The 26,823-nt window shown below is 34.3% G+C and overlaps 2 protein-coding genes and 1 long non-coding RNA gene across 8 annotated transcripts; all 3 read right to left on the reverse strand.

Annotated features, from left to right (window-relative positions):
• Positions 1–1,623: 1,623 nt before the first annotated feature.
• Positions 1,624–11,982, reverse strand: LOC126705714 (uncharacterized). 5 transcript variants are annotated; one of them, XM_050404874.1, is made up of 9 exons: positions 11,512–11,982; positions 10,645–10,759; positions 10,366–10,534; positions 7,424–7,670; positions 5,743–5,860; positions 5,445–5,619; positions 3,909–4,082; positions 3,657–3,832; positions 1,624–2,299 (listed from the first exon to the last, which is right to left on the reverse strand). In XM_050404874.1, the coding sequence occupies exons 1-9, from the start codon at positions 11,841–11,843 to the stop codon at positions 2,174–2,176; spliced, it is 1,632 nt and encodes a 543-aa protein (XP_050260831.1). In that variant the 5' UTR covers positions 11,844–11,982; the 3' UTR covers positions 1,624–2,173. The 5 variants fall into 5 exon arrangements, with proteins under 5 accessions (XP_050260831.1, XP_050260830.1, XP_050260834.1 ...); XM_050404873.1 differs by having other exon boundaries at positions 10,645–10,762; XM_050404877.1 differs by having other exon boundaries at positions 4,014–4,082; positions 11,512–11,981.
• Positions 11,983–14,965: 2,983 nt separating this feature from the next.
• On the reverse strand, positions 14,966–19,744 carry LOC126707631 (pentatricopeptide repeat-containing protein At2g15820, chloroplastic). Its single transcript, XM_050407379.1, has 2 exons — positions 19,018–19,744; positions 14,966–17,151 (listed from the first exon to the last, which is right to left on the reverse strand). The coding sequence occupies exons 1-2, from the start codon at positions 19,651–19,653 to the stop codon at positions 15,274–15,276; spliced, it is 2,514 nt and encodes an 837-aa protein (XP_050263336.1). The 5' UTR covers positions 19,654–19,744; the 3' UTR covers positions 14,966–15,273.
• A 2,708-nt stretch (positions 19,745–22,452) lies between these two features.
• LOC126707635 (uncharacterized) lies at positions 22,453–26,059 on the reverse strand. 2 transcript variants are annotated; one of them, XR_007649034.1, is made up of 3 exons: positions 25,718–26,059; positions 23,583–23,674; positions 22,453–22,705 (listed from the first exon to the last, which is right to left on the reverse strand). It is a non-coding gene; the product is annotated as an uncharacterized LOC126707635 (long non-coding RNA). The 2 variants fall into 2 exon arrangements; XR_007649032.1 differs by lacking the exon at positions 25,718–26,059 and having other exon boundaries at positions 23,583–25,707.
• Between the last annotated feature and the right edge of the window lie 764 nt (positions 26,060–26,823).

The raw sequence follows: 26,823 nt of genomic DNA on the forward strand, positions 1-26,823 counted from the left end.
CCCATTCAAATATCCTCTCAAAAGCAAGAGAAGAAGATATATGCATATAAACAGCAAAAAAAAAAAAGCATAAAACTTAAGCAAAATTCTTGCAAATAGATACAACAAAACAAAAGATATATATTCCGACTTTGTTGAACAGAGAAATTGCATCTTTGAAGACCTTTTTTGAAATGAAAAAAAAGCTTTTGTGGCAAATAGTTGAATAAAAAAAAAGAAAAAAAACGTGGGACGGAAGTGTCAGAAGGGCGCGTGGGCATGACGTGTCAAAAAAAAAAAGAAAGAAAGATGTGGGTGGAATCGGTTCGCCGCATATGAACGGCGGTGCTTTCAACAATTCGAATATTAGTGGATCCCACCCCCCCATAAGATTCTCTCTCTTTGACATTTTTCCACGAGCTTATCTCTCTCCAATTTCTGGATCTGTCTCCTCTCCCATCTAATCTCTATTCTTATAGCTCGTTTTTCCAACCACTTTATTCATATCAACATTTCCACCCCAAGCCAAAAAAGTAAAAACGTGTGCCAATCCACAAAATCCAATCCACTATTCTTTTTTCTCAACTCATCTCTACCACTAGTGTAATCATAACCTTCCTTTACATTCAACCAACCTACACCCCTCAATAAAAGTCTCTCTTTCTCTCTCTCTCTCTCTCTCTCTTACTTGCAATGTTTTTGCATTTGGCTTTTAGCTATTACATAGTTTTACTTACATCCAATTTGCTTTGCTTGTGTTTACATCATTTGATTTTTTGTGTATTTTTCCCTGTCATCTCAGTTGGGTCACTGATTGATTCTTATGTAAAAGAATAGAACATTTTATCAGCGTGCATATTCCTCATCCCAGGATGTCAAACCAATGGTTTAGACTTCAAGCGAAAATAACATTAAAAAATATGAGAAATTATTTGTGTATTTCCTGTGTCATCGTCATCTCAGTTGGGTCACTTATTGATTCTTATGTAAAAAGAATAGAACATTTAATCCGCATGCATATTCCTCATCCCCATATCAAACCTATGGTTTAGATTTTAAGCCAAAACAACAGTACAAAAATGAGAAAGGCCTATGTCCACAACATTTTCACTATATTTTCATAATAAATCATAAATAACAGGTTGTTATTGGTTGTTGTTACTGATAAGCAAAAAAGTAATTTTAGAAGTAAAATTTAAATTAGAACCAATAACAACTTACCATTTAAAATTTATTATGAATGTAGCATATTTCCAAAAAAAAACATCGTTTTTCACATGCCCTCTAAGTTCACATCCTCTCACTCCCTCTGTACATAAATAACAAAAGCAGCTGAAGAAGAGAAAAGAACATAGTGGTAAAAACATCCAAGGAATTGTACTAAGACCCAGGTGATAAACAGATTAAAATTAACACAGCAACGGCCATTAGTTTCTATTTTAATCTTTTTTCTTAGCTTTTAAAATAAAAAATAAAAAATAAAATTTCTGAAGGACTAGCACCCTGAATATTAAGCAATAAGGAATTTCCTTTTCCAATGAATTTGATACATGCAAAAGAGTTTCTCATGCTCTTGCTTGGAAAGCGTGTGTTATAAAATTGTTAACAAATAACTTGCTTGAAGACAACAAAGTTAAATGAATATTTACTGAAAGCCTGGTGTCATATAAAACAGGGAGTCATCCAAAAAGATGAACCATGCAATTGTCCAAAACATATAATCTTGTGATGCACAAGCACGTACCGTATTTGATGTTACAAGCTATCCTCTCTTACATGTTGGGGTGTGTGCAGTGTGCCCAACAATACTAGAGAAGCAGATTCTGTTGCAAAGGGATCAAACAAAGCATGGAGATTTCGTTGTTGATGCTGTGGTCCCTAAAAGAGGACAATAAGCTTAAAAACATGCTTTCCATGTGTGGCAACGTCTTCACTAAAATGGTCCCTGTACAATTCAAAGTGATGCTCCCCCAACCCTCCCCAAAAAAATAGGGAAGAAAAAAGAAAAAAAGAGGAAGTATATAATGCTACGAGGGAACACCGGAAACATTGGCAGTAAGATTGTCAAATCCTATTTGCAATTTTTTGAGATGTTAGAAGCATTCAACTACAAGGCTAGGACGATTGTGGTAATAATAACTCGAGCAAAAATGCCCTCTTGGGCTCACATTATATACATACATACAAGCCACACTCACTGTTCTGTCTTGATGAAATGAGTAGTCAGAAGCTTTGAGACTGTGAAGCCGTTGAAGGAATCAACCCCAAAAAGTTCTTTTAGCTTATCATCGCATAAAATTCTCCTCTTATCAGATGGGTCCTTCAGGAACAAGCAGAAAGCCATGTGTGAGAATAACAATTCAGGCACCAAATCTTGTGAGTTTCAAAAAAAAAAAAAAAAAGACATTACTAAATTAAAACCATTAATAAATTCATCTGTATCATACAACTCAAGATGGCACATCAAACATATCCATCATGTTGATGCCTTGAAGCCATAATTTAGACAAATACTTCAAGGAAAGCAAGTTACAATTGGACTAGGCAATAAGTTGACAAAGTTCAATCAAGCCTATCAAGGTATACTTGATTGGGCCAACAACACTTTAACAAACTGACCCATAGGCTATCTACTTAGCCCAGGCTCAAAAATAACAATATTACTAATAATAAATAAATAAAGAAAACATGACACTGATGATAGCATTGCATAACAAGGTTTGGCATTAAATTCAAAATAATACTTAGAACAGAACATTAATGATTGGACAAGGAAAGCTCCCCCCCAAAATTGCCAAATAGAACATAAAATATTAAGGTAATTTGCCTTCAAGGAATCAACATGGATTTCCCTCAAAATTGACAAATAGAACATTAAGTGTCCGTTTGTATACAACTTATTCGACAAGCTTTTATGTACAACTTTTTAAAACCTCTCTTTTTCTCACTTTTTCGAAGTACAAGCACACATCAGCACACATTCAGCAAAAAGCTAAATAAGTTGCCAAACGCACACTAAAGGGCAGCTCAAGCTTCACAACTTGGATCAAGCTCTAGCCTCAAACCTGATTCAAGCTTGTAAAAAGTTCACACCCCAGCTCACCCACAAGCTCTAATTGAGCTTTGTTCTCAACTTAATCTGACGTTAAAACTGTCATTCATCAAACATCCCTATCCATCTATTACGTGTCAGCTTCTTTTTATTTTTGTTATTGACCAAAATCCACAAACTAAAGTTGTTATATGCTAATCTCAACCATTCAGAAGCCTATTCAAGCTGACCCTGATGTTGGCTTTTATTCTATCAAGCAACCAAAAGCAAGAGAATGAAGCTTGGCTTGTTAACACAGGCCGATGAGCTCCAAGGGAGCAAATAACAAGCTGTGTATACAAAACCTTTTTAATTTACCCACCCTTTAACCTTTTAATATTTCAGTTGCTCAGCGGGCAGATTTTATAGGCATGGAGGTCTTTTCACCAGCTGTTAAAAATGGTGAAACCATACCACAAATCGTCGATGGATCAAAAGGCATCTCCTCCACCAATAAACAAGGGGTACAGTGAGGTTAGGAGTTCAATCCGATATGGATGCATAAGTTGTAATTACATATCAAAAGGGGGAAAAAGAGAGTAACAGATCATTTTAGCATGGGTTTGACCAAGAAGGAACACCATACCTGCAGATCATTCTGTTTTATGTACTCCCACATTCTCTTTACAGCACCAGCCCGAGATAATGAATTTTCACCAGTGCCCAAGAATTTTACAAGAGCATCTGAAAGTGGAAGGCAAGCAAGAAGCCCAGAACTTCCTTTCTTCTGTCGTTTCCCTCTCCTATTTGGATCATCTGAATCTGAACAGTAAAGGGTTAAAACAATATTACTAAGTCAGGACTGCAAATGCACTGATTTCTTTATCAATATTCTTACTTGGGTAGGTTGTTCTAGTACCCAACTTTTGCAGAATAGTGTAATATACACAAAGGAAACTTTCCTGACCCATTGAGTTTATACCGCAGACTTGAACTTTCTCACCTTCTTCTTCTTCTTCTTCTTCTTCTTGTTTGCACTGCTTCTTTTTTTGTAAAGAGTCATCCAGAACTCCTAAAATGCAGAAAACCATTCATTCAACCATCAAATTAAGTTCTCAAACCTTGTGTTAAAGGTTCAACAAAAAGAATACTTATATTGTGAGTCCAAGCAAACATCATAGAGATAGTACAAAACATTGTTTAAGAGTATAATAGAATTGAATATCTTCCCAAGAAGACAATCTCTTGAATAATTTGACATATCTAAACCTGATAAAAATTCCAACCTTTATCTATATGCATGGACACTTCAGAACATGAATAACACCCATACCAGATTCACACTAAAAGGGAATGCATAGAGAGAGAGAGATGCATGGACATTTTTATGAACATAAACTTAACAAATTTTTTGGAGACAGGATAAGCATAACAATCAACATTCCCAACATCTCTTTGCTGCTTACTTGTTGCTTTTTTTTTTTTTTTTTTTTTTTTGAGCGGAGAAGCTCAGCATTTTATTAAATTTACAATATCTGTTAAACTCCTTTTAGCTTCATGCACAAATTCACAAGGTCTGCAAAACTTCTGGACAACAAAACATAAGAGGATAGAAAAATTTAAAGGAAATAACTATCTTTGGAAATTAACCCATGATCACACAAATCCCAAAAATTTTCTAATGTGTTAGATGTCTTTGCACAAAGTGTTAGTCACTAGACATTTATGAAACAAACAATAAGAGTTTTCGCAAATATTACATAATAGGCCCAGAGTTTATTCCATGTTTCAAATTAGTTCCCATGTTTTTAATTTTGTCAATTAAAGTCCCAAACTTAAAAAAAAAAATCATTTCAATTTGAAGCATCTGTCCATTTTTGTTATTCATCCCCATTATTCCAGGCAGTAACGGAGAAAAGCAGAAAACCTTCTGAAAAAACTCTGCATTTCACCTAGGGCTTGTTGATAAACAAAAAGTGTCTATGTCAGATATTTCAATTGTCTCCAACCTACAAATCATGAGATTGGAAACTACAAAATCTGTCCCTGGGCATGCATCCATATACCAGAGTCAACAGTTACAGTGAGGGATGGGTGATCTAAATCTTGGACGTCTCCATTAGAAACATCAAGAGCTACTAGTTGAGCTACAAGGCTCAACTGACATATTTGATATTTCCTGCTCCCATACTTATCAAAACAGCCAAAAGCAGCGAGCCATATTCAAACAGACATATTTAAACAAACAGGTCTCTCACTCTATACTAATCATGTGGATCAATAAGTACCATAATGGATAAAGTAATGGCGCTCCTTTCCAAATCATAAGTGCTAATATGATGTATATCAAGGTATATGAATCATTCTTTCAATCAAGGAACCAAACTGCCCCAAAAAAATAAAAATAAAAATAAAAAGCTTCTTTAGAAGTTACCGTCTTCCACATTTAACGGCCATATATGCTTGGTCAAGGCTTTGTTCATTTGAAACATGTTGATACAATCAACACGAAAGATGGCACGCAACGATTCATCACATAGTATATTTTGCCTATTCTTGGGATCTTGCAAATTATTCTCTCGAATATAGGCCCAAAGTTTCTTGACAACCTGGATCCAAAACAGGAAATAAAACAAGAACAAAGAAAGAAATGCTATTAGAACAAAAAATCATCATATAAAGTAACTGGAAACAAACTGGTAAGGGATTCTTATTAAAATCTTTGAACGTGCCTCTGTTCTTGCCAGGTTGGGAGCTCCAGTGAATGTTTGAAGTTGTGGAGAAAGGCTACATAATTTAGTAAAGCCACCTCCTCTTTTCTTGGTATCTTTAACCTTCTTAGCAGACCTCCTTTATAAGATCAAATAATTTAATTTAAAAAAAATAACCAGCAACAAGTAAGCAGAGGTACAGACATTAACATGTACATAAGTTCCTAGCAATATATCCTAGCATTCCCATTCCCTCAAATATAACCAGTGATATTAGAGATCATCAAAAGGAATTTGGAACTATCGCAAGCCAAACTCCTCGCAATAACTTGAAAAAGTATACATATTGATGATTATCAAAATCTTAACCCAGGCAAAATACATGAGAAATTAACAGAAAATATACAGATGGTAAAAATTAAGGAGAGAATGGAGAGGTGGTGGCTTCAAAATATGGGCGCCTTGAGGGTGATTGGACTTTGGATGTGACTAAGGAATCATATGGTGTGTCCCTCTGGAAGCATATTCAGAGAGGATGGGGAAGGATTTCACAATATGTCAAATGGGGGTGGATAATGGCAGTTGACTACAATTTTGGCTTGATCCTTGGTGTGGGGATACTATCTTGAAGGGTGCTTTTCCGATGTTCTGTATAGCCCAGAATAAAGAGGCCCTTGTCGCAGATAATATGAATTGGCGTGATGGGGTTCTTAATTGGGATGCAATGTTTACTAAACTTCTTAAAAATTAGGAGGTGGGGAGTTTGCAGTTGTTCCTAGATATTCTTTATTCTAGTAAAGTAAATCAAGGGGAGGAGAACAGATTGGTTTGGACCCATGCTACGAGAGGTGTATTTGCAGTACAGGCTTATCATTGGATCCTTAATGCGGGTCCTTCCATGTATTTTCCATGGAAAAGAATCTGTAAGGTTAAGATTCTTTCTAAAGTAGCTTTTTTCTCATGGACTGCGGCTTGGGGAAATACACTCACTGTGGGGAATCTTTGGCAGCAGAATATATGTATTGTTAATTGGTTATGCATGTGCAAACATAGCAGGATTGACCATATATTACTTCATTGTGAGTCTGCATATGATTTATGGTCTATCGTGTTGTCTTTTTGGCATGCACGGGGTCATGCTAAAAAGGGTGGAGGAACTGCTAGAATGTTGGCAAGGGAACTTTGGAAAACACTAAGCTGATGATGTCGGGGCCATACTTCATTGTGTTATGTGGATCATTTAATGGGAGATATATCTTCATACTTTTGATGGGATCAAGCATTTGGCTGTGGAGATTAAATACGCATTTCACGTACCATGTTTGATTGGATGGCTTCCCTAAGTGCCAATTCTTCCTTACATGAATTTTAGAGCTATGCAATTTTGTTTGATTTTTCCTTAGTATACTGCCTGTGTACTAAGGGATCTTTGCACTTTTCCTTTTTTGGTTGAATGAAGCACTATTACTTAGTATGCTAATGGTTGTTTCCCATTTTCACTAACAGCTATCAAATCATAAAGGGTCTTCAACATTATAATCAACGAGACAACTACGCATGCAATAAAATGAAGTAGTAATTCCTACAAGCCCAAATGCATGATTCATGTAAAAGCCTAAAAGTAAACAAAAACTAGTCAAATCCACATCTTTTTTATGCAAAAATCTACATGAAAAGGAAAAATAATCAAAATAAAACTCACTCTCTTTTCTTGCTTCCTTGTCCATTTCTTTCTTCTTTAAGCCCCTCTTCTTCTTCTTCTTCTTCCCCGTCTACTTCCTCTTCGATTTTTTCTTCCTTCTCTTTTTCTTCCTCCTCTTTTTCTTCTTCCTCTTCTTTTTCTTCTTCTTTCTCTTCTTCATCGTCTTCCTCTTGTTCTTCTGCATTGCTGACATCTTCTGATACAGAACCAGCACTCTCTTCAGCTGTTACCTTTTGCTTCACATCTCCTGATTGTAAATGATAAAGGCCACTGTTATATTCAGTTTACATGACTGAAGTGGCTCACATATTACACGAGTAAATCATATTCTGAGTAAGCTCAAAACACCATTGAAAACAAACACAAGTGCAAGATGGATGTTTTCAAATAAGACAAGATTATGATGGATCAACTGGTTAGCTATACTTCTTGAAAATGAAAATCCACAGAATTCTTTTTTTTTTTTTGATAACATAGGAGAACTTCACTCAGATTAGTTGCACGTCGCAGAGCATACTGTACAACAATCCTCATTGTTAATCAAACTCCTACGGGCAACTGACCCCACCCGCCAGAACCAGTTACCGGGTAATTCAGGGGCTTTTCACCCCTGACGGGTTAAGCAGTTAAAAATCCACAGAATTCTAAACTGTTCCAACCCCCCCCCCCCCTTTTTTTTACTTTTTCAAGGAAAAAAGCTAAATAATTTGAACTTCAAGGAACAATCTAACTGAAACTCTAGTCAATTGGCCCAATTTCATGGAATGAAAACAACATGATAATTTACTTGGCAAATGACACCAATTTAAACAAGGCATAATTTAAGAGATATATGGGACCAGCTGGACTCAATTGGAATTTGTGCCAGTTAAGAGAGGTTTTGAATGTGGAGGAATTGGCAAGTAACCTAGAATGCCGTGTTTCGTCCCTTCCTATGAAGTACACAGGTATGGCTTGGGAGCTCATTATAAGGCAAGAAATATATGGGATCCCATCATAGAGAGAATGCTAAAGAGATTAATTGGATGGAAGAAATTGTACTTATCAAAATGGGGAAGACTCACTCTTATCAAAAGTACATTGTCTAGCTTATAAACTTCTTTTTTACCTTTATTCCCCTAGTTATAGGTGTTGCAAATAGGTTTGAAATATTCAAAGGGATTTTCCTAGGGATTGTGTGGGAGAAGAGTTTACAAATCACTTAGTGTCTGTTTGGGAATAGCTTATTTAGCTTTTTGTTGAAATTTTTTTGCTGAAAGTGTGCTAAAATATACTTGTATCTTGAAAAATTTTGAAAAAATGAGAAAATGTAGGAAAAAGTGAAGTTTTAAAAAGCTGTACATAAAACCTAAAAGCAGAGCTTATAAGCTGATGTCAAACACACTCTTAGTCAACTGGAAAAATTTTGTGCATCGATCCATGATGACAGTTTGGGGATTAAGAGGTCAATGCTTTTTAATCACGTTTTACTAGGGAAATAGTTGTGGTGTTAGGTTGGTGCTTGAATGAGGTTAAAGCCCTATGGTGTGAGATTGTGGAAGAATATCAAAAGAAAATAGGATAGCATTTCATCTTTAATTAGATACAATGTTGGGGATGGCACCAAAATTCATTTTTGGCACGAACTATGGAAGACTACTCCAAAGGAGCGATATCCTGACATTTTACTAATTACCAGAGAAAGAGATGCTAAAGTAATAGATTATCTAGAGTATAAAATAAAAAAAAAAAAAAAAAAAATGATAAGTATCTAGAGTATAAAAATTGCTCTTTTTATTGGAATCCTTTGTTCATTAAACAGTTGAATGAATGGGAAAAAGAATTGATGGCTTCTGCTTTGGATGACATTTATGCCCTTAAGTTACACAATGGACTGAATGAAGGGTAGATAATCCCATCAAGTTTCCTTCAAAATCTAAAGGCGTTCAATTGGAGACACTACAAGGTATTAAGAGGATGCCAAAAGTCTTTACCTTGGCAAAACATTTGGAAACTTCAATTACCTCCAATGGTGGCTTTCTTTTTGTGGGGTGTGGCGTTAGAAAAGAAGTTGTCTATTGATAATCTAGGGAGACAAAGGTTGATGATTATGAGTCAAGGAAAGAGTGGCTCATCTTTTTCTTCATTATGCAATGGCTTGGAAGTTGTGGTCTTTGATTTTCTATCTGTTTGGAGTCTCTTTTTTTTTTTTTTTTGGAAGAGCTGTTTGGAGTCTCTTGGGTAATGCCTTATTTAGTTTTTCAATGGTTGTACATATCCAAAAAAGAAATCTTATTCTTGAAGATTCTTTAATGATTGACCTTGATTCCTCATACATACTAATATACCATTGACTTTTTAGAGTTTCTAGACACTTTAAGCTTCCATTAAACAATTTTTGTACGTTTACTTCTTCTGCTTCTTCTTTTTTTCAGTTTGGCCTTTCATTTGTATTCTCCTTGTGTACAAGGATTCTGCCCCTTTTGAACTTCTTTTAGAGTCACTAGCAATCTACTAGTACTTCCCATCAGAATACTCCCCCACCACAACTTGTAATATTGATTAGTCAACAAACCATTGAAGAACAAAAGAACTAAGGTTATCCAACATTATCCGTTCTCACTAAATAACATGAGATGGAATCAGAGAAATATGATACATACCAATTGCAAGAATCCCCATTGAATTTCATTAAGCATACCATAACGTTTTCACATTGAAATTTAGATTGTGGAGTGCAAAGGACAATGCAGACACCAAGAACCAGATTCATCAAATTAAGATGCCACTTGCAACAAATAAACTTAGATCTATATACAAGCCGAAGACACACATCCACAATAAGCTCAAAAACATAGGGTTCTAAATTAACAAAAACAAGCTAACATCATGAATGAAGCACAGAAGTCACATATCTAGTCTCAACATCAAAAACATATTGAAAAATAACTTCTCAAAATTACCATTTTCCAACGGCCATATATGCTTGGACAAGGCTTTATTCATTTGAAACATATTAATAGTCTTAACACGAAAAAGGGTATGCAATGATTCGTCACATCTTATGTTTCGCCTATTCTTTGGATCCTGCAAATTATTCTCCCGGATATAGGCCCAAACTTTCTTCACAACCTAATACCAAAATGGAGGAGAAAAACATTAGTGTGAATTTACGGTTCCAATAGGTCCAATTCTAAACAACATGAAGTAACAAGAAAACGAAAAGGAAGGTTTTAATATACCTGAGTTCTGGCCAATTCAGGCTCTCCAACAAATTCTTGAAGTTTTGGAGAAAGGCTACATAATTTATTGAAGCCACCTCCCCTTTTCTTGACTTCTTTATCTACCTTGTTTGACCTACTGCAGTACAATAAAATGTGTTTAGGAAAACAAAATTACAGCGAACATGCAGCCAGAACGGACTCTTTACTTTTTAATTATTATTGTAAGTTACACACGCACCCAATACATCTTATAAAAATTGCTTAAGCATTCGGAAGTGATGGATTTGATTCGTTGTCTATGATAAAATTGCTTCAATAATACACATGGTTGATTCAATTACTCTGGTGAAAATCCATAGCCAACACCAAAAGTTTTGGGACTTAAAAAAACTGTTGCTCCAACAAATCCTAAGATAATTGAATTTGAACAATGAAATACCACCTTCCACCTAATCACCTAATCATGACACACCCAGATATTAACAAAGGCTCCAATTCATCCATAAATTTAAATTAAGTGAATTTAAAAATTAAGGCTCCGATTCTTTTCTCATTTGCTATTAAAACTAAAGTTAATTTTAAATCCCTATTAATGTATTTAAATTTTTACTTTTTCACAATTACTTCCAAACCCACTTAACAATATCTTAAAATTTCTAAAAACAGTAAATAAATATAAACAAATAATTACTTCACAACAATTTAATGTTCATTTTTAGTAAATGTAAAGGCTAAAAATTAAACAACAACAATTACTAATATCTTAAAACAATAAATAAATAAATAAATAAACAAATAAAACAAAAAAGAAAAATTCTTTTTTTTTTCCCGGCAACCAAACAAGAAATAGGAAAAAAAAAAATTTGTATCAAAGAGAAAACTCACCCTCCTTTCTTTCTACCTTTCGCTTCACTCACTTCCTCTTCTTCTTCTTCTTCTTCTCCTTCTTCTTCCTCCTCTACGACGTCGTTTTCTTCCTTCACATTCTCCGATTCTTCACCAACCTCTTCTTCTTCTTCCTCTTCTTGTTCTTGCTTCGGCGGTAGGGTTTCAAGGAAAATGTCGATTTGGTCCCTAACGAAGGTTTTCCGGTCCGATAAATCGACGCCGAAATCCTTCTCGAGTTGCCGGCGAATACTGCCGGCGGTGGCCGTGTCGAGGTCCGAGCTCCGGAGTATTTCTCGGAGCCGGTTCACGAGGTCCGAGTCCGATACCATTTTCTCCTCCTTCTAATTTCTCGGTTGCGATATATCGCCGGGATTGAGATTCTCCCGGAGAGAGAGAGAGTGTATGTGTGTTTTTTCGAAAATGGCGTCTCATGCAAGTGATAAATGAAAACGAAGTGACGAAGTAACGGGCACAACTGCACAAAGTACACACAAGGATTTGGATACGAGGGTATTTTTGGAATTTCGCGCTTCGTCGTGGCGGTTTTTTTCGTGCGTCTGTTGAATTAGGTTACTGACTTCACTGCTTCAGTACCTCGCTGGACTGTTTTACCCTTGCGTGTTGTCTTTTGTTTAACCGAATCTCATATATCCCAATTTAGCCCAAATAATGTCAGCTGCTTAGGGACATTTTTTTTTTTTTTTTTTTTTAATGAAAATTTTGATACTATTTTTATAGAAATATAAAAAAAATATAAAAAAATTTCTGTTATTTCTTTCATTAATATTTCCTAAAATATCTGTTAACAAAATCTATACAGCAATCAGGCATCTGAAAATAAAAACCCTAATTTTTTTATTAAAAAAATTGTTATTTTTTTTTAATGTAGCCTTGATAAGTAGTGACAACCTAAATTCTTGGTTCATATCCATTAAAAATCACTAAAAGAGAACGTATTAGTAAAACAATGTTGTTTTGATATGGTATGTGATGATGAGTTGAATCAAACTCCATTCATCCATGGTGATCATTCATGACCAAACCACGTCCAAATCAATTCATGAGAGAAGGAGTCGTATAAAAGGTATCACAAGTAATGAATAGGCTTTGTCCATAACATTTATGATCGTCAAGTAATTTCATTGTCCATGTCACAAGAGAGCATGGACAACCAAATAACACTTAGTAAATTTTAGAGGATTTTCTACAAACACCAAATAATCGGATCACGTTCTATTATTCCGAGACGTGAGGAGGATTCATTGAAATCTGCTCCATCTTCTCCACTAACCCCATACATCTCCCATGACGGTAGTAGATCCAAACAAGTAGACCTATTAAAAATTCCCTATAAAAGGGACCTAACTCCATCAGCTGAAGATATGTATTCACTATTGATCTACTTAGAATACTTAAGATATAGAGAGAAAATTGATTTAATTGTCGAAACGTCCTTGGCCAGTTCACCCCAGTTACCTTCAATAGTTTCTTTCTTCCTTTTCAGGTCATGTAACCGTCGTTAAAGCCTAGAGCACTCAGCCTATTGATTTTCAAACATTATCAATATGAATCCATCAAAGTTTTCTTTATAAGTTGGTCATTTCATAGTTTTTAATAGGACATGAACAAAATATTCAAATTGTCATAGTTTAATATATTTATAATTTTTTTCTTTAAAAAATATATATTTATGATTTACAGAACTAGTTTGGGTTTAGCGTTCATGTGCACCAGACCCAAGCCTTGCTTATGATTTAATATTACAACATTTAAATAAATAAAAATAGAGTTTAATTTGTCCCAGAACAAACTCTATGGTTTTTTTCCTCTCTTTTCTAGTTAGTTTATGCTGTAGAATCTATATTATATATCCCTAAGCTAGGACACAAAATTCTTTTTCACTTTTTTTTTTATATAGACAATTATGTGTAATGTACCATTTTAATTTTTATGACTAAATAGAATGTAGGAGCAATTCCATAAAAATATATATGCTAAAATGTAAAACACACCCTCCATATTTCACCAAAATTCATTTTAATTCTCTAAGTTTTAAGTTTATTCAATTAAGGCATTTTCATAAACTTTTGTTTAATGTTGCAATTAATTGTTCAAAATTTTAATTCTTTTCTTCAATTTTTTAAAATAAAAAAATTCAATTAATGATTGAAAAATATTTTTCAAAATTTTTGTTAAAAAAAATTAATGGAAGTTGACAAAAAGACTTTAATTAAATAAACTTGAAATTTAAAAGACTTAAATAAATGAAAATAAAGTTACAAGACTAAAATGAATTGATAAAACTTAAAAGATGTGTTTTACATTTTAGCCAAATATATATAAGCATTGATTTTTTTTTTTTCTAATTTTTATTTGTGTATATAATAGGAGGATTGAGTTGGTACAGAAGATATTCTTGAGGATAGTTGGTGAAACTATAATTTTTATAGTTTTGACAAAACAAAACGTGTGGAATTTCCTTTAAAAAAGTATAATAATAAAACGTGTAGAAATGTCAAAGGCCCCATAGACATTTAGATCAATATCGATGACCCAATAATTTTGACCTCTACTTTTCTCAATCATTTTGATCAATATCGATGACCCTATAATTTTGACCTCTTCTTTTCTCATTCTTGTTCAACGGGTTTTCAACTTTTTGTGCCGGCTTCTAACCCTCGGTAGAATCAACACGCTTCATGGGCTATACTCGACATTTGAACATGATTTAAAAAAAAAAAAAAAAAGACTACTTGCTAGTGGCCAAATTTTGAGCAATTTTCATCGTCACAACTCCAGAGCCTTATAACTCAGTAGCATTATCCGGTCTTTGCTTTTAAAAAACCCGGATTCAAATCCTTCTTCCCTTGTTGAAAAGGAAAAATAAATATTCACACAAAGCCAGAGTTAAATTGCAACCAAGAATTAGGTACGGGATAAACCATCCTGTCAAGAAGGTTGCAAAACTGTTGGGACAATGGTCCCTATACTGACCACTCAATTCTCATGCATAAGCCAATGCTAAATCCAAATGTATCTTTTTCAGTACGCCTTTTCGGATCCTTTGACAAGTCAGTACGTCTTTTGGATCCTTTGACAAGAAGACAAATGGATTTGTTGTGGGCCTTCAGGCGCAGATTCTATGGTCAACTGGCCTTCCCTTTTAGCCCATAGCCACACAAAAATATCAAGATAACGTACATAACGAAAGGGAGAGAGGAGGGATAGAACATTAAAATAAACAAAAATGAATTCAGTTGCCTTGGTTTGGATTTTAGGAAAAACAAGGGAGAGGAGAGGGAGTTTGTGGAGATGAATGCAAAAGGGCGCTAATTTCTTAAGCAATCTGATTTTCCTTTTCCTCGTAATTTCTATAAAAGATTATCCGAAATAAAAAAAGAGTCGTATTCAGTGCACAAAACTCCCACTTTTACGGGGTCTGAGGGAAGTCTTGACAATAATATAGCATATGATAATACTATAAAAAATCTCTATTCACTAGTTAGATAATAAGTTTAGTTTATCTCTAAGTCTCTATGCATTTGAATATGTACAACAGTGCAGGTTGCCCCAGGAAGATGCCATGACTAGGTTGATGAGCCTCTAAGCTTCATGAAGTAGTCGTGCTCAAAAAAAAAAAAAAAAAAAGCTTCATGAAGTAGCCGATCTGATACGCAGTTTTTGAGCAGCCTGTGAAAAAATCCACAGGATGTAGCAATCTACCATATCATAACAAAGAACAGAACTAGTATAGAAGCCCTACGAATTGCCATCACTGGAATTAGAGAGCATTTCATCAGATTCAAACCCACTATCATAACTATTGTCTTGAGTCTCTGGCAAATTGTTTTCTGAAATTGCAAGACCAGCTTTTAGAACATCTTTCAAGTCATCTAAAACATAAGGTTCAATCAATTTCCAGAACCATGAGGAATTGCTTCCCAGAAAACCAATCCAAAACACTCTTCCCCTCTGCTTTACCCTGCAGTCTAAGGATTTTGCCTTCAATGCTTTGACAACCTTCTCAACACCCTCAGGATTTCCCTTCAGCTTTAACAAAATATCCCCCGAAGAAGTTCTGTGGCCCCCATACATATACCAGTATGCAAGAGCACGTGGCGACAGCCACCGATGGATTAGCTTTGGGATCATGGGCCTGCCTTTTGGCCAAAATTGGTCAGCATAGAAACCAAAATAAGAGTGTGAGATGGTACAAAATCTATATGGTATATCCCCGCTGTCTTCACTTTGCCTACATGAAGGATGTAACCACTCATGGTACTCGTCATGTATATGTCTCTTCAAAACAGAATGTGTGCTGGAATTCTCACTAAATTCAAAACGAAGCATGTGATTCTTCCTCTCTTCATCTGATTCAATCTGCAAACCACCTAACAGCAAACCCACTAAAACCTCTCGCTGTTCTTTGCTTAGCTTCAAGCTTACTGGTTTCTTAACCTCTTTCCTGCTCAAACTCAGGACATAATCAAGCTTTTCCATCAATGGGGAATCAATATCATATTTCTTCTGGCACATCAGATCATATATCTTCTCTGCCTTCACATATTCTCCAGAAGACAGGTATCCCCTTAAAATGGTGTTGCATGATCGAGTGTGTACATTGATTGCCCCATCACTTAGCATTTGATTAAAGATCTCCTCAGCTTTGTCAAGATTTCCAACATTCACCAAAGAATCCAAGTATATACTGTAAATGGTACGGTTAGGTCGACATTTCTCAAGGCACTGAGAGAAGGCTAACTCCAACTTATCATGAAGGCTCAAGCTGAAATACATACTCATCATATCAATATAAGATGGTGTTAGTGGCTTCAAATTACTGTTTATGAATTCTATCATGAGGGATTCAGCAAGTTCAACTTCTTGAGCTTTACATAAAATCTCTATGATTTTATGATGTGCTGCGACATTGGTAGAACCCAATTGTTCCTGCATCTCTCTGAATATCTCCAAAGATTTCATAGGTTCTCCAATCTTTGAATAGGCTTCCATTTTATATACAAAAGCCTGAGACGGGATACCACCTTCAGAATGGAGCAGTTTGAGCCATGCTTTTTCTGTATCCTCCACATCCCCCTCCTTTGAGCAGGCTCTCAAGATAGACACGAGCACTTCTCTACCCTCCTCGATTCCTGCATCTCGCATTTCCTTCCTTAATGATGCAATCCTTTTTTTATCAATGGTGTCCTGATAGCTGTGTAGCCAAATAAGACCACCGTAGATATCCTTATGTATCTCCAGTCCACTTGTTACCACGTTGTGAAAAATAAACTCAGACTGTTTTAGATAATGCTTTGAAGAGGCTCCTGGCTTGCTTACAAGAGCTCTAAATAGGGAATTATGCAAGCTAAGTCTAGGCCGGTAACCTCCCAACTGAATCATACGATTGTAAATGCTACATGCTTCCTCCAAACATCCTTGAATGGATGAACTAAGATAGGCAACAATTAAGACATGGAATGTAGATTCACAAGGGACACGTCCCTGGTTGATTATATCATCGAATATCTCACGACATTTTGAGAATTTTCGCTCCTTACCCATGTAATCAGCTAGCTTGGTAGCAAGAGCAAAATCAAATCTATACCAATGTTGTTGCATCATCCATTTGTATACCTTGGGAAGAAAGAAAAAGATAAGGAAAAAAAAGGTTTAGAAGACAAATCTAGTTTAGGATGCCAATCTAGGAAGCATTAAAAAAATAAATAAATAAATAAAAAGCATTTTTATTCTTAATAAAACCATGAAAAAGGAAAAGAAAATCATTTTATTAAAATAAAAAACCACAAACTTCTGGGGTTGAAACTAGATGGTAGACAGGCTCCAAATTTTTTTTCCCCATAAGCACTTCAAACTAAATATGTTGGCCATAAAATTGAGTAGATTGGCTCCAAACTCACAAACAGCATGTCTTACTAATTTAAATGAGAAATAACTTGATGCATATGATAATATGTCAATGACTTCTTTCACAAACAAGATAGCTAAGACAAGAGGCAACAGATGGGACATATCCTTTTTCTATTCTCTTTAATCCTATACTGGTGATTACTCTTTTGGACATGAAAATCATTCCTGTATGCATAAAAGAATAAACCTACTACAGAGTTTAAATGTTTGATTACCCCCCAAAAAAATAGAGTAAAACATGAACAGCTTAGCATCCAGCATCAGAAGAACGAGCAAAACTAATTCTGTACTTCTCTGTAACTCCAGAAACTTAAGCAATCAATCCAAATTTAACTAATCAAAAGTTTCAAATTGAATCCAGTCTACGACCTCCTAGAGCAGTGTAGTTAAAAAGGCGCACTTAAACTCAAAGCTCGAAGCAAGCTCTCAACATTTTGCAAGGCCAAAAAAAAGCTCATTTAATGAAGTTTGGAGCTTTTTGAAGAAGCACAAAGCACACCTAGGAATGCTCTTTGGAGCTTTATGAAGAAGCACAAAGCACGCCTAGGCACGCTTTTTTATTTTATTGCTAAAAAAGATACGGATCATCAAAATTAATTGCTTGATCTTAAAAGAAATGACATGGACCAATGATTTACTACACAAATCACTATCCTTAGGGTATTGTATTACCAAAAAATATATATATATATATATATATATATTTACTTGTCATAAGATACGAACAAGGTTAATTTAAAATTCTTGTGCTTTTGGTCTTTGACTTTGAGATGCATGTTGATTGACCCATATACATCATTTGATCATAATTATCATAGTTATGTACTTTTATATTAAACTTTCTATAACTAAATTATTATGATATTGACCATTGATAATTGTTTTCAATTTACTATATAAAAATTTTAAGAATTGAAATAACTTAGGTAAAATTTGAAATTACAAATATTATACAATTGCACATACCTAATAGGTAAAATATAAAAATTTTGAGTTACTAATTTTTTATATATTATATGTTACAAATATTTCTATTAGAAGTTATGAGATATTATATTTGAAAACTGTGAGCTTTATTTAATCAATCGAGCATTTGCACCTTGAGCTTTGCGCATAGACTCCAAGAGGCCTATGCACTTAAGTGCACTTTTACCAACATTGTCCAAGAGCAGTTATTCAAAATTTCAAACCCAACAATGATTAGGAATCTACCAGCCCCACTTGTTCATTAAATTTCAGTTTAGTGATTGAGACCAGAATGCATTTAAAGTTACTATAGATCAATAATCATTATAAACAAATTTATATTATTAAAAAAAATCCTAAAATACAATTCAATTTTCTCAATCATCCTCACAGAAAACTTTATGATTCCAACTACCCAAAATAGGTCTACATTTTCATCAAAATCTTCTGCAATTAAACATAAATCCATCAAATTGACAAAGACCCAGAATCACATCCCTGAGCAGTTATTATAATCTAAACTAAACAATTACCACAATAAAGAATTAACATGAATCAGCGATGAATTCAACCCCAAAATGACAAACATAAAGTTGAGAAATTCACCTTAAACCCAGCCTCATTCTCGCGAATCCGCATACAATGCACGGCAACATAAGTAGCATCAGCTTGCCTCATCCACTTCCTTTGCGCATTGAGTATCCGAACAAGTGTTCCGGCCTTATGTGCCGGCAGTTCCTTACAAAGCCACGCCAGCTTCGACCGCCTCCACTGCTCCGGTAGCTCATCCAGCTCCTTCACATCCAGAGACAGCGCCGGCAAATGCTTCAAATCCAAAGACCCATCATTCTTATCAAAATCAAAACCTGCCTCGCTCTCACTACTGTTATTAAAATCCCAATTCTCATTGGTTTCGGGTTCGCACGCCAAGTGTTCGACGAAAGTACTGTGAGAAGAAGAGGCAGAGGCAGCAGCAAGGAGAGGAAAATATTTCTGGGGTTTTGGAGAAGAAGAGGAAAGTGGGGTTGAAATTGCGCGAAAGAAAAAGTGGCGGTGGAAGTGGTGGGGTTGGTGGTGAGAGAGGGAGAGAGAGAGGGAGCGCAGGAAGGAAAGAGAGGAGCGCATGGGGAAGGAGAGAAATGGGTTTGAGGAGCAGAGTGTTGAGAGGAAATTACAGGAAGAAGTGAGAGTGAGAGTGGAAGAGGAGCAGGGCGAGAGCTCTTGAGCTCTGCTCACAAGCATGTCTTGCTCTTTGGTTTCTGAGTTCAAACTTCAAAGGGTTTGGAGATATTGAAGGGTTTATCTATCTTATCTTAATTTGCAAGAATGTTTGATTGAGGAACAAGAATTTTTGTCCAATGGCCTCACTTTGGAACTCTAGGCCCAAAAGGTGGAAATGATAGGATGGACATAAGACAGTGAGCCCAATATTGGGACAGTGAGACAATATTTTGGAGTTGACCCCGCGAAAAATGCTACGTGTCAAGTTACAAAATTTCCAAACTAGGGCTTGGTTTTTGTTATATGAGATTGAAAATTTTAGTATACATCGATTTTTGATTACTCAGCATTCACATTAGTGCATGTAAAATGGTATAAAATGGTATAGGGTGATAATTTTGAATATTTACGTCAAAATATTATCCACATTAGTCAATCTTAAATATACATCATTATTATTTATATGCAAATCTATTTTTTAATACTTCTTTACTTGTATGCACACAAAAAAATGAGAGATAATTTGGAAGAGTAATAAAAACTGACAAAAAAATAACATTTAAATGAATTGTAGTTTAAATTAGATAATCTGATATGGGTATTTAAAAAAAATAATTGTGTGAAAAAAAAAGGGTAAGTTTTTATGTTAAAATGCACAAAAAGTCATGTATCACGTATGCTCTTTACGTGGATATAGAAGGCCCATGTATCATGTATTCACGTATGCAAAATCTTTTATTTGCTAGTGCTTGCAAATGTGTGCATGCTGGATCAGAACTGAATAGGAACATGGGTTCTCCAACATATATAGAAGTACGAAGTTATCAAGTTTGACTTTTATCAAGTTTCTAATTTTATGATTTTATCCTTACCTTCCTCCTTATTAGAAGTATGATGTTATCAATTGATCACAAATGCATTCTCAAAAAAAAAAAAAAATTACCACAAATGGGCGTTGATAAATAAATACTAGACTTACTTGTCATGTTATGTAAATTGTAAAGCTCTTTGGTCTATGTCTACAATGACTCAAAACTTTTTTTTTCCCACAACAAATAATTTGGCTAAAGTATGGGCAGTTTTTTTTTTTTTTTTTTTTTTTTTGAGAAACTAGTATGGGCAGTTAGATATGGGTTAAACGTAGCATGACATCTAGCTGCCTCTAGGATATAAATTCATTTGTCTGAAAATTGATTTCCAACTAATACTTAATTTGGCTAACCATTAATGTTGTCTTCGTATTGAATATTGCTATTTTGTTTTATGATTGCAGGAATTTGGTTGACTAGGATTAGAACGTCCACCTATGACATGTGTTCCGTGAGGCCAACAGGTGTGCAGATGACCTAGCAAAAAAGGGAAGAGATCAAGTGAGCAGTGTAAGGGCATCCACAGCAACTGTGGCATAATTTATGTCATTTTGCCACATTAAAGACTTACTTTATTATTTTACCACATCATTTTACAACATCCCATTTATCAGATATTTTATCATTCAATTCTATACATTAAAATAATATTTACTACACATTAAAATAATATTTACAACTCATCAAACAAAATCAACAGCCACTACACTGCTGCCAACAACCAACAGCCACCACCACACAACCACCACATCCTCCACAACCAAAAACACAACTCAAAGCAAACCCAAACAAATCCAGCCAAATTCCACAACAAACAACCATAACCCCAACCCAAACAACCCATCAAATCCTAGCCAAATCCTTCACGATCCAAACAAATCCCAGCCAAACCCCAACCCAAACAAATCTAGCCAAACCCCAGCCAAATCCTCTGTGACCCATCAACTGCCTTAACCAATCACTGACCTAAAACCCCAACCCAACCAACCCATCAACAAACAAACTCAAGTAACCACCGGACCAAAACCCACAACGCTGTCGCAACCAACCTCGACCCACAATGCCGCCGACCCAAAACCTTGACCCACAACCCATAAAAGCTTCAATGACCAACACAACAGACCCATACCCACCCACCGTCGACCCATCCATCGGAACCCATAGCTTAGCCCATCCGAACCCACCCACCTTCGTTGGAACCGAACCCAGCTAATAAGGTCAAAGGAAAGATACCCACTGAAGAACGTGTCTTTAGCATCCAACTCATTGTCAGGTTCGATCCTAGACTCAATCGTCGACGTTGATGTGGAAGAGCAGTGAGGGGTAGGGTTTGAGAGGAGAGGATTGGGGTGAGAGAGAGAGAGAGAGGATTGGGGTTTGAGGGTGAGATTGACGGAGAGATGAGAGAGAAAGAGGAATAAAAAAATAATAAAAGCATATGCCACACCTGTCTATACCATGGCAAATTTGTGAGATACTGTGGCATGTTACATAATTTATGAGATTTGGAATATCTGATAAATGGGGTTTTTTGATGTTTGATGTGTCAAATGTGCGAAATATTTGGCATTTGACACATTTACCACATCTAGTGTGGATGCTCTAATAGAATGTGACAAATATCTCTCTTTGTGTGTGTGTGTGTGTTATTGTTTTGTTAAGAGACATGATGAATCTAGGCACCTCACGCGAGTGCCCAATGAATGATCCTCTTGTATAAAACTTTTAACTTTATAATAAATCAATTTTCCCTTTTTTGACCAAATGCTTTTTAAAAAAAGGATTTATCTGTATAAAAACAACTAGTCGCTAACCCGTGCGATGCACGGGAAAGCTATTGTGTACAAAGATGTAAACTATTCTTTTTCTCTTCCTCATTTATTGTACATTAGGATTCCAATTTCATAGTTTTCTATCCTTGATATAAAACAATAAATAACGTAATGAAAAATAGAAATCAAATCCTTTGCATCTTCAATTATCCATTAAATGAATGAAACCCAAATTTAAAGAACTACTTAATCAATATTTCAAATAAATTGAAAGACAATTTTAATGTGTTTTTTTGTATCTTCTTCCTTTGTTGCTTTGTAGTAGTCATTGAATATGTCCTTTTGGGATAAGTTGGTGTGAGTTGCTCATCGCTTTGAACATCAACTTTTTGAAACTTTGTAGAATCACCATCTTGTTCACTTGATAAGTTGCTGTTATATTCATTTGAAGTATCACCAATGTAAGTCTAGCAATAGAACAGGTTGAGAAATGTATTACAACATATAGAAGTTAAAAATCAAATTTGTAATTTTGCTATATTAAAGAACACGTACTTTTGTTGTTTTATCAAAATGCCCATGACTAAAAAAGGTTTTGGCAAATACACAATATAGCATCCACATACTAACTTCAGAATAAAAATATGCAATATAGAAATTAAAAAAACATGATTCTTTGATAGAACACAAATTGTACATAGAGGTAGTAAAAACAATGGCAATCTTGAAATGAAACAATAAAACCAAACATAAAACCAAGTTTGAGATAATCAAGAAACTTAAATATGCAATCACATTCCAATTTCAAATTATTTCTAGAAACATATTACCAATTAATATGAAAGAAACAGTACAGAATAAAGGAGAGACTGGTAAATACTTGATTGTCCTTGTCTTGTAGTTGTATTCCAAATAACCTAAATAACAAAATGCCAGATCCCTACCAGCAAAACAATAAGAATTTGATTTTTAGCTAACATTCAAGAAACATTAATAGAAGAGAAATAGTGCACTACAAAAAGTTTGAAACAGTGTAGTGTAGTGCAAATTTTTATGAAACTCATTGCATCAATTAGCTGACAAACCACTGGGCGCTGTTGAACCACTAAGCTGTCCTTAGCAATGGGTTTGAAATTATGACCATGATACCCAAGAGTCTTCCAATATATATTAAAAAGACAGCTTTATTTATGATCACAATTAAGCTCTTTAAGATACATGATGCACAAATTATTCTGGATAGTGACAATAATAAGTTCTTAATTTTTTTTGTTCATAATAATAATAAAAAGATGTGTAATATGTTTACCTTGATGAAAAGGTTGTATCTTTGACCCCAACTTTGCTATTCCTGATGCAGCCTAGTATTGGGAATTTAGCAATTTTCAAGGTCTCAGCCCTCTGTAAGCCAGGAAAACATGATGTAAAATTAGTTGTAATGCAGATATGGTCACGTACACCTTAACCTCAGCACTATATAAATTGTAACAAAAGAAACAAATAAATGATTTTAAAAAATAATAAAAAAATAAACAGAACAAAGCAATACAAAGGTAGGACTAATATAACCAAAGAGAAGAAATTTACTATGAAATTCTGCATTGATGATGAGAAAGTCAAATATTTCAATTACCTCAATAAGATAAGGAAAATCAAGAGAGCCCCATTCAAACTATATATATGCTAGTGTTAGTACAGCCTCGCATGTGTAGCATTTTCACACATAATTATACATGTTCATTTAAGAAATCTTCAATTGTTTTGCAGAAGATTTACACATTGACATTTTTATTCATTTAATTTTTATGTAAGTATGTTACCATGTGATTTTGCTAGCAGATCTCCATGGCAATATAAAATCTATGAATATTAATCTGTTGACAAACTATGAAAAATATATTAATCTGTTGAAACCATTATCAATAGTAGTTGTTTCACTTCATAAACAATTGACATACACACTTGATCAAAATTAAGAGAGTTTTATGAACTTGATCTCATGGCTTCCATCAAATTTAAGAGGGAATCATCTTTTTAAGTAAAATAATAAAACTTTCTAAAAGCTTTGATTCCGTTGAAGTTATTAAGGGTAAAAAACTCTAATCTTAATGCACAAACACCATGAAATAAATCATTAAAAAAATCAAATCTACTTCTCAAACGGAATCATATCAAAATCTCTTCCAAGACTCCACCAAACCCACATATCTATCATGCTCAGAATTGGGACCATAGGCACTACTTGAAACACCGACTTGTATTGATCTAAACTTACATAAACTGAATAATTTCCCACAGTCCCATCAAATTTCTCTACTACTCTTCTAGTCCACAGCAATAGCAACAGAGGCCCCTAAAGCTCCAAAGTGACACCAGTCCAGAGACTAATAATCAATATGGTAAATCATTGTTACAATAGTGCAGCCAAAAAAAAAAAAAACATTTGTACAATAATATCAACTATTACCAAAACTATCTAAATGTTGTTTTCTACTATATAAACCTATCTCACCATCAATACCAATCCCAATATCTAACATATGAATCATAAATTTTTGGTGATATGAATTGCAGTTTTGTCTTCAAGAAGACTTCCAAGTTCTACCAGAGCGTTGTTTTCCATGGGAGACTATTCATCTCAGGGTGTGAGTACTGGAAAGGCCTTTTCCTTGATAGTGTTACTTTCATTGCACACATAAGAGGCCCCAACATAATGGTATACTGTTATTGGTATTCCATAAAAATTATTGCATTCATGGACCATAAGAATTGAAATAGGCATGAGAAATATGAATTTATTCTGCACTGTCTAGTGCTCAGCTCAAATGAAATAGCTTAGCCTAACACTACAATTGCCAAGATCACTAAGAACCTCATTTCATATATATAATTAAGAAAGGAAAACACGAAATAAGTTTTTCTTTACAATACATTTGTTTCATGTCAAATTTATATAGTTGGGAACCAAGCTTATTGGAGTTCCCGTGAAGGAAAAAAAATGGTTCACGAATATTTTACTCCATTTAAATGTCAAATCATAAAAAAATTTCAAATACACAATCTCAAAGAATTAGAATTTAAAATTCCTTATGAATTTTGAATTTAAATCCACAAACTATACACTAAAATCAAGTTTTTAAGCGGTAGCCACATGAACCCAGATAAAAATTCACAAAATTAAATCCAAAAAAACTGAATAGAAAATCAGAATTATAAAGAGAGCAATAAAAATTCAGAATTATAAAGCGAGCAAAAAAATTTCAGAAGAGAGAATGAAAAATACAAATTTTCAGCCGTGAGTTGCATTGTAACAAATAATCCCAAAAAAAATATTATTTATAATATAATATAGGGTTATGGATTCCTAATCAAATTTGGTTAGGGTTATGGATTCCTAATCAAAATATGATATAGGGTTATGAATTCCTAATCAATTTTGGTTACCTTTGCTGACTGACATAATTGAAATATACAATGGGATGAATAAGCTGGAGTATAAGGGACCAATTTTGATGGCTGTCGTCAGCACTCAAAGGTGGAGATCGGTCCTTGTGAGTAGCACCATGGAAAGATCGGTGATGCCTTCTTTCAATTTCGGACCTGACAGTGTGGGTATGGCTTCTGGGCAAGATTTATTTTTAGTGTTGGGTTTTGGGGAAGGAGAGGGTAGAGAAATAGAGAAGAAAGAGGAACTGCAGAGCATGGGTCTGCGTTTTGGAGGAAGAAGAAGGCTGGTTGCATTTATCGGGTTTTGGAAAAGATTTTTTGTGCGTTTATGGTTTTTTTTTTTTTTTTTTTTTTATCTGGTTTTGGAAAAGTTTTTATTTTTTTATTTTTTGGGTTTCAGAAAAGTTTTTCTTTTTGTGTTTATTTATTTATTTATTTTAAATATTATGCTGACGTGGAGATTTGTGAGAGCTTCAAAATTTTCGGTTTTATATATATATATATATATATATATATATAGATAAGAACGTATTAGAGGGTTTTCAAAAATATTGTTATATCTCCCACTTATATAAAATTAGTTAGTAACTTGTACAGTGTATGGAATAGTTTAAAAAAAATGATTTTTTTCTCTATTTTATTTTTTGTCTAAATTTAATATTTAATAATTATGGTAATTATTAATTGGACATTCATTGATATTATTTGTATATGGAAGTATGGAATTATCTATTCTACAATTAAATATATATATATATATATATATATGATATGACAAGATTAAATTAATATAGAAAATGACTTTAAAATATAATTTTTTAAAAATATATTAAAATAATGACATATTAAATTGTGAGGCATTCAAAACTTATATGACAAAATACTAAGAGGTCAACCAAAAATCAAACTATTTTGGTTTTATATACATTATTTTTATAGATTTAATTGCAAAAACTTGGGTATAGTAAGTGCTATATTTTAAGTTCACAAAAAAAAAAAAAGAGTCACCAATTGAAATCAGCCACATTATCATCTTGCTTCTATCATTCAATGTGGTAAAAATCGCATTATCTTTTTTTTTTTTTTAAATTAAACTCAACCAT

The sequence above is a fragment of the Quercus robur genome, chromosome 11 (assembly GCF_932294415.1).
Source record: "Quercus robur chromosome 11, dhQueRobu3.1, whole genome shotgun sequence".
Lineage (NCBI taxonomy): Eukaryota > Viridiplantae > Streptophyta > Magnoliopsida > Fagales > Fagaceae > Quercus > Quercus robur.

What these genes read in the sequence shown, in the direction of transcription:
- LOC126705714 (XM_050404873.1), bottom strand. Translation starts at nt 11,843, where the DNA reads ATGGTATCGGACTCGGACCTCGTGAACCGGCTCCGAGAAATACTCCGG. An exon ending in AAAGGTAGAAAGAAAGGAGG is followed by an intron (nt 10,763 to 11,511) that starts GTGAGTTTTCTC and finishes ATTGTACTGCAG; the next exon opens with TAGGTCAAACAAGGTAGATA. An exon ending in CCAACCTGGCAAGAACAGAG is followed by an intron (nt 5,620 to 5,742) that starts GCACGTTCAAAG and finishes TTTTGGATCCAG; the next exon opens with GTTGTCAAGAAACTTTGGGC.
- LOC126707631 (XM_050407379.1), bottom strand. Translation starts at nt 19,653, where the DNA reads ATGCTTGTGAGCAGAGCTCAAGAGCTCTCGCCCTGCTCCTCTTCCACT. An exon ending in AGAATGAGGCTGGGTTTAAG is followed by an intron (nt 17,152 to 19,017) that starts GTGAATTTCTCA and finishes TTTCTTCCCAAG; the next exon opens with GTATACAAATGGATGATGCA.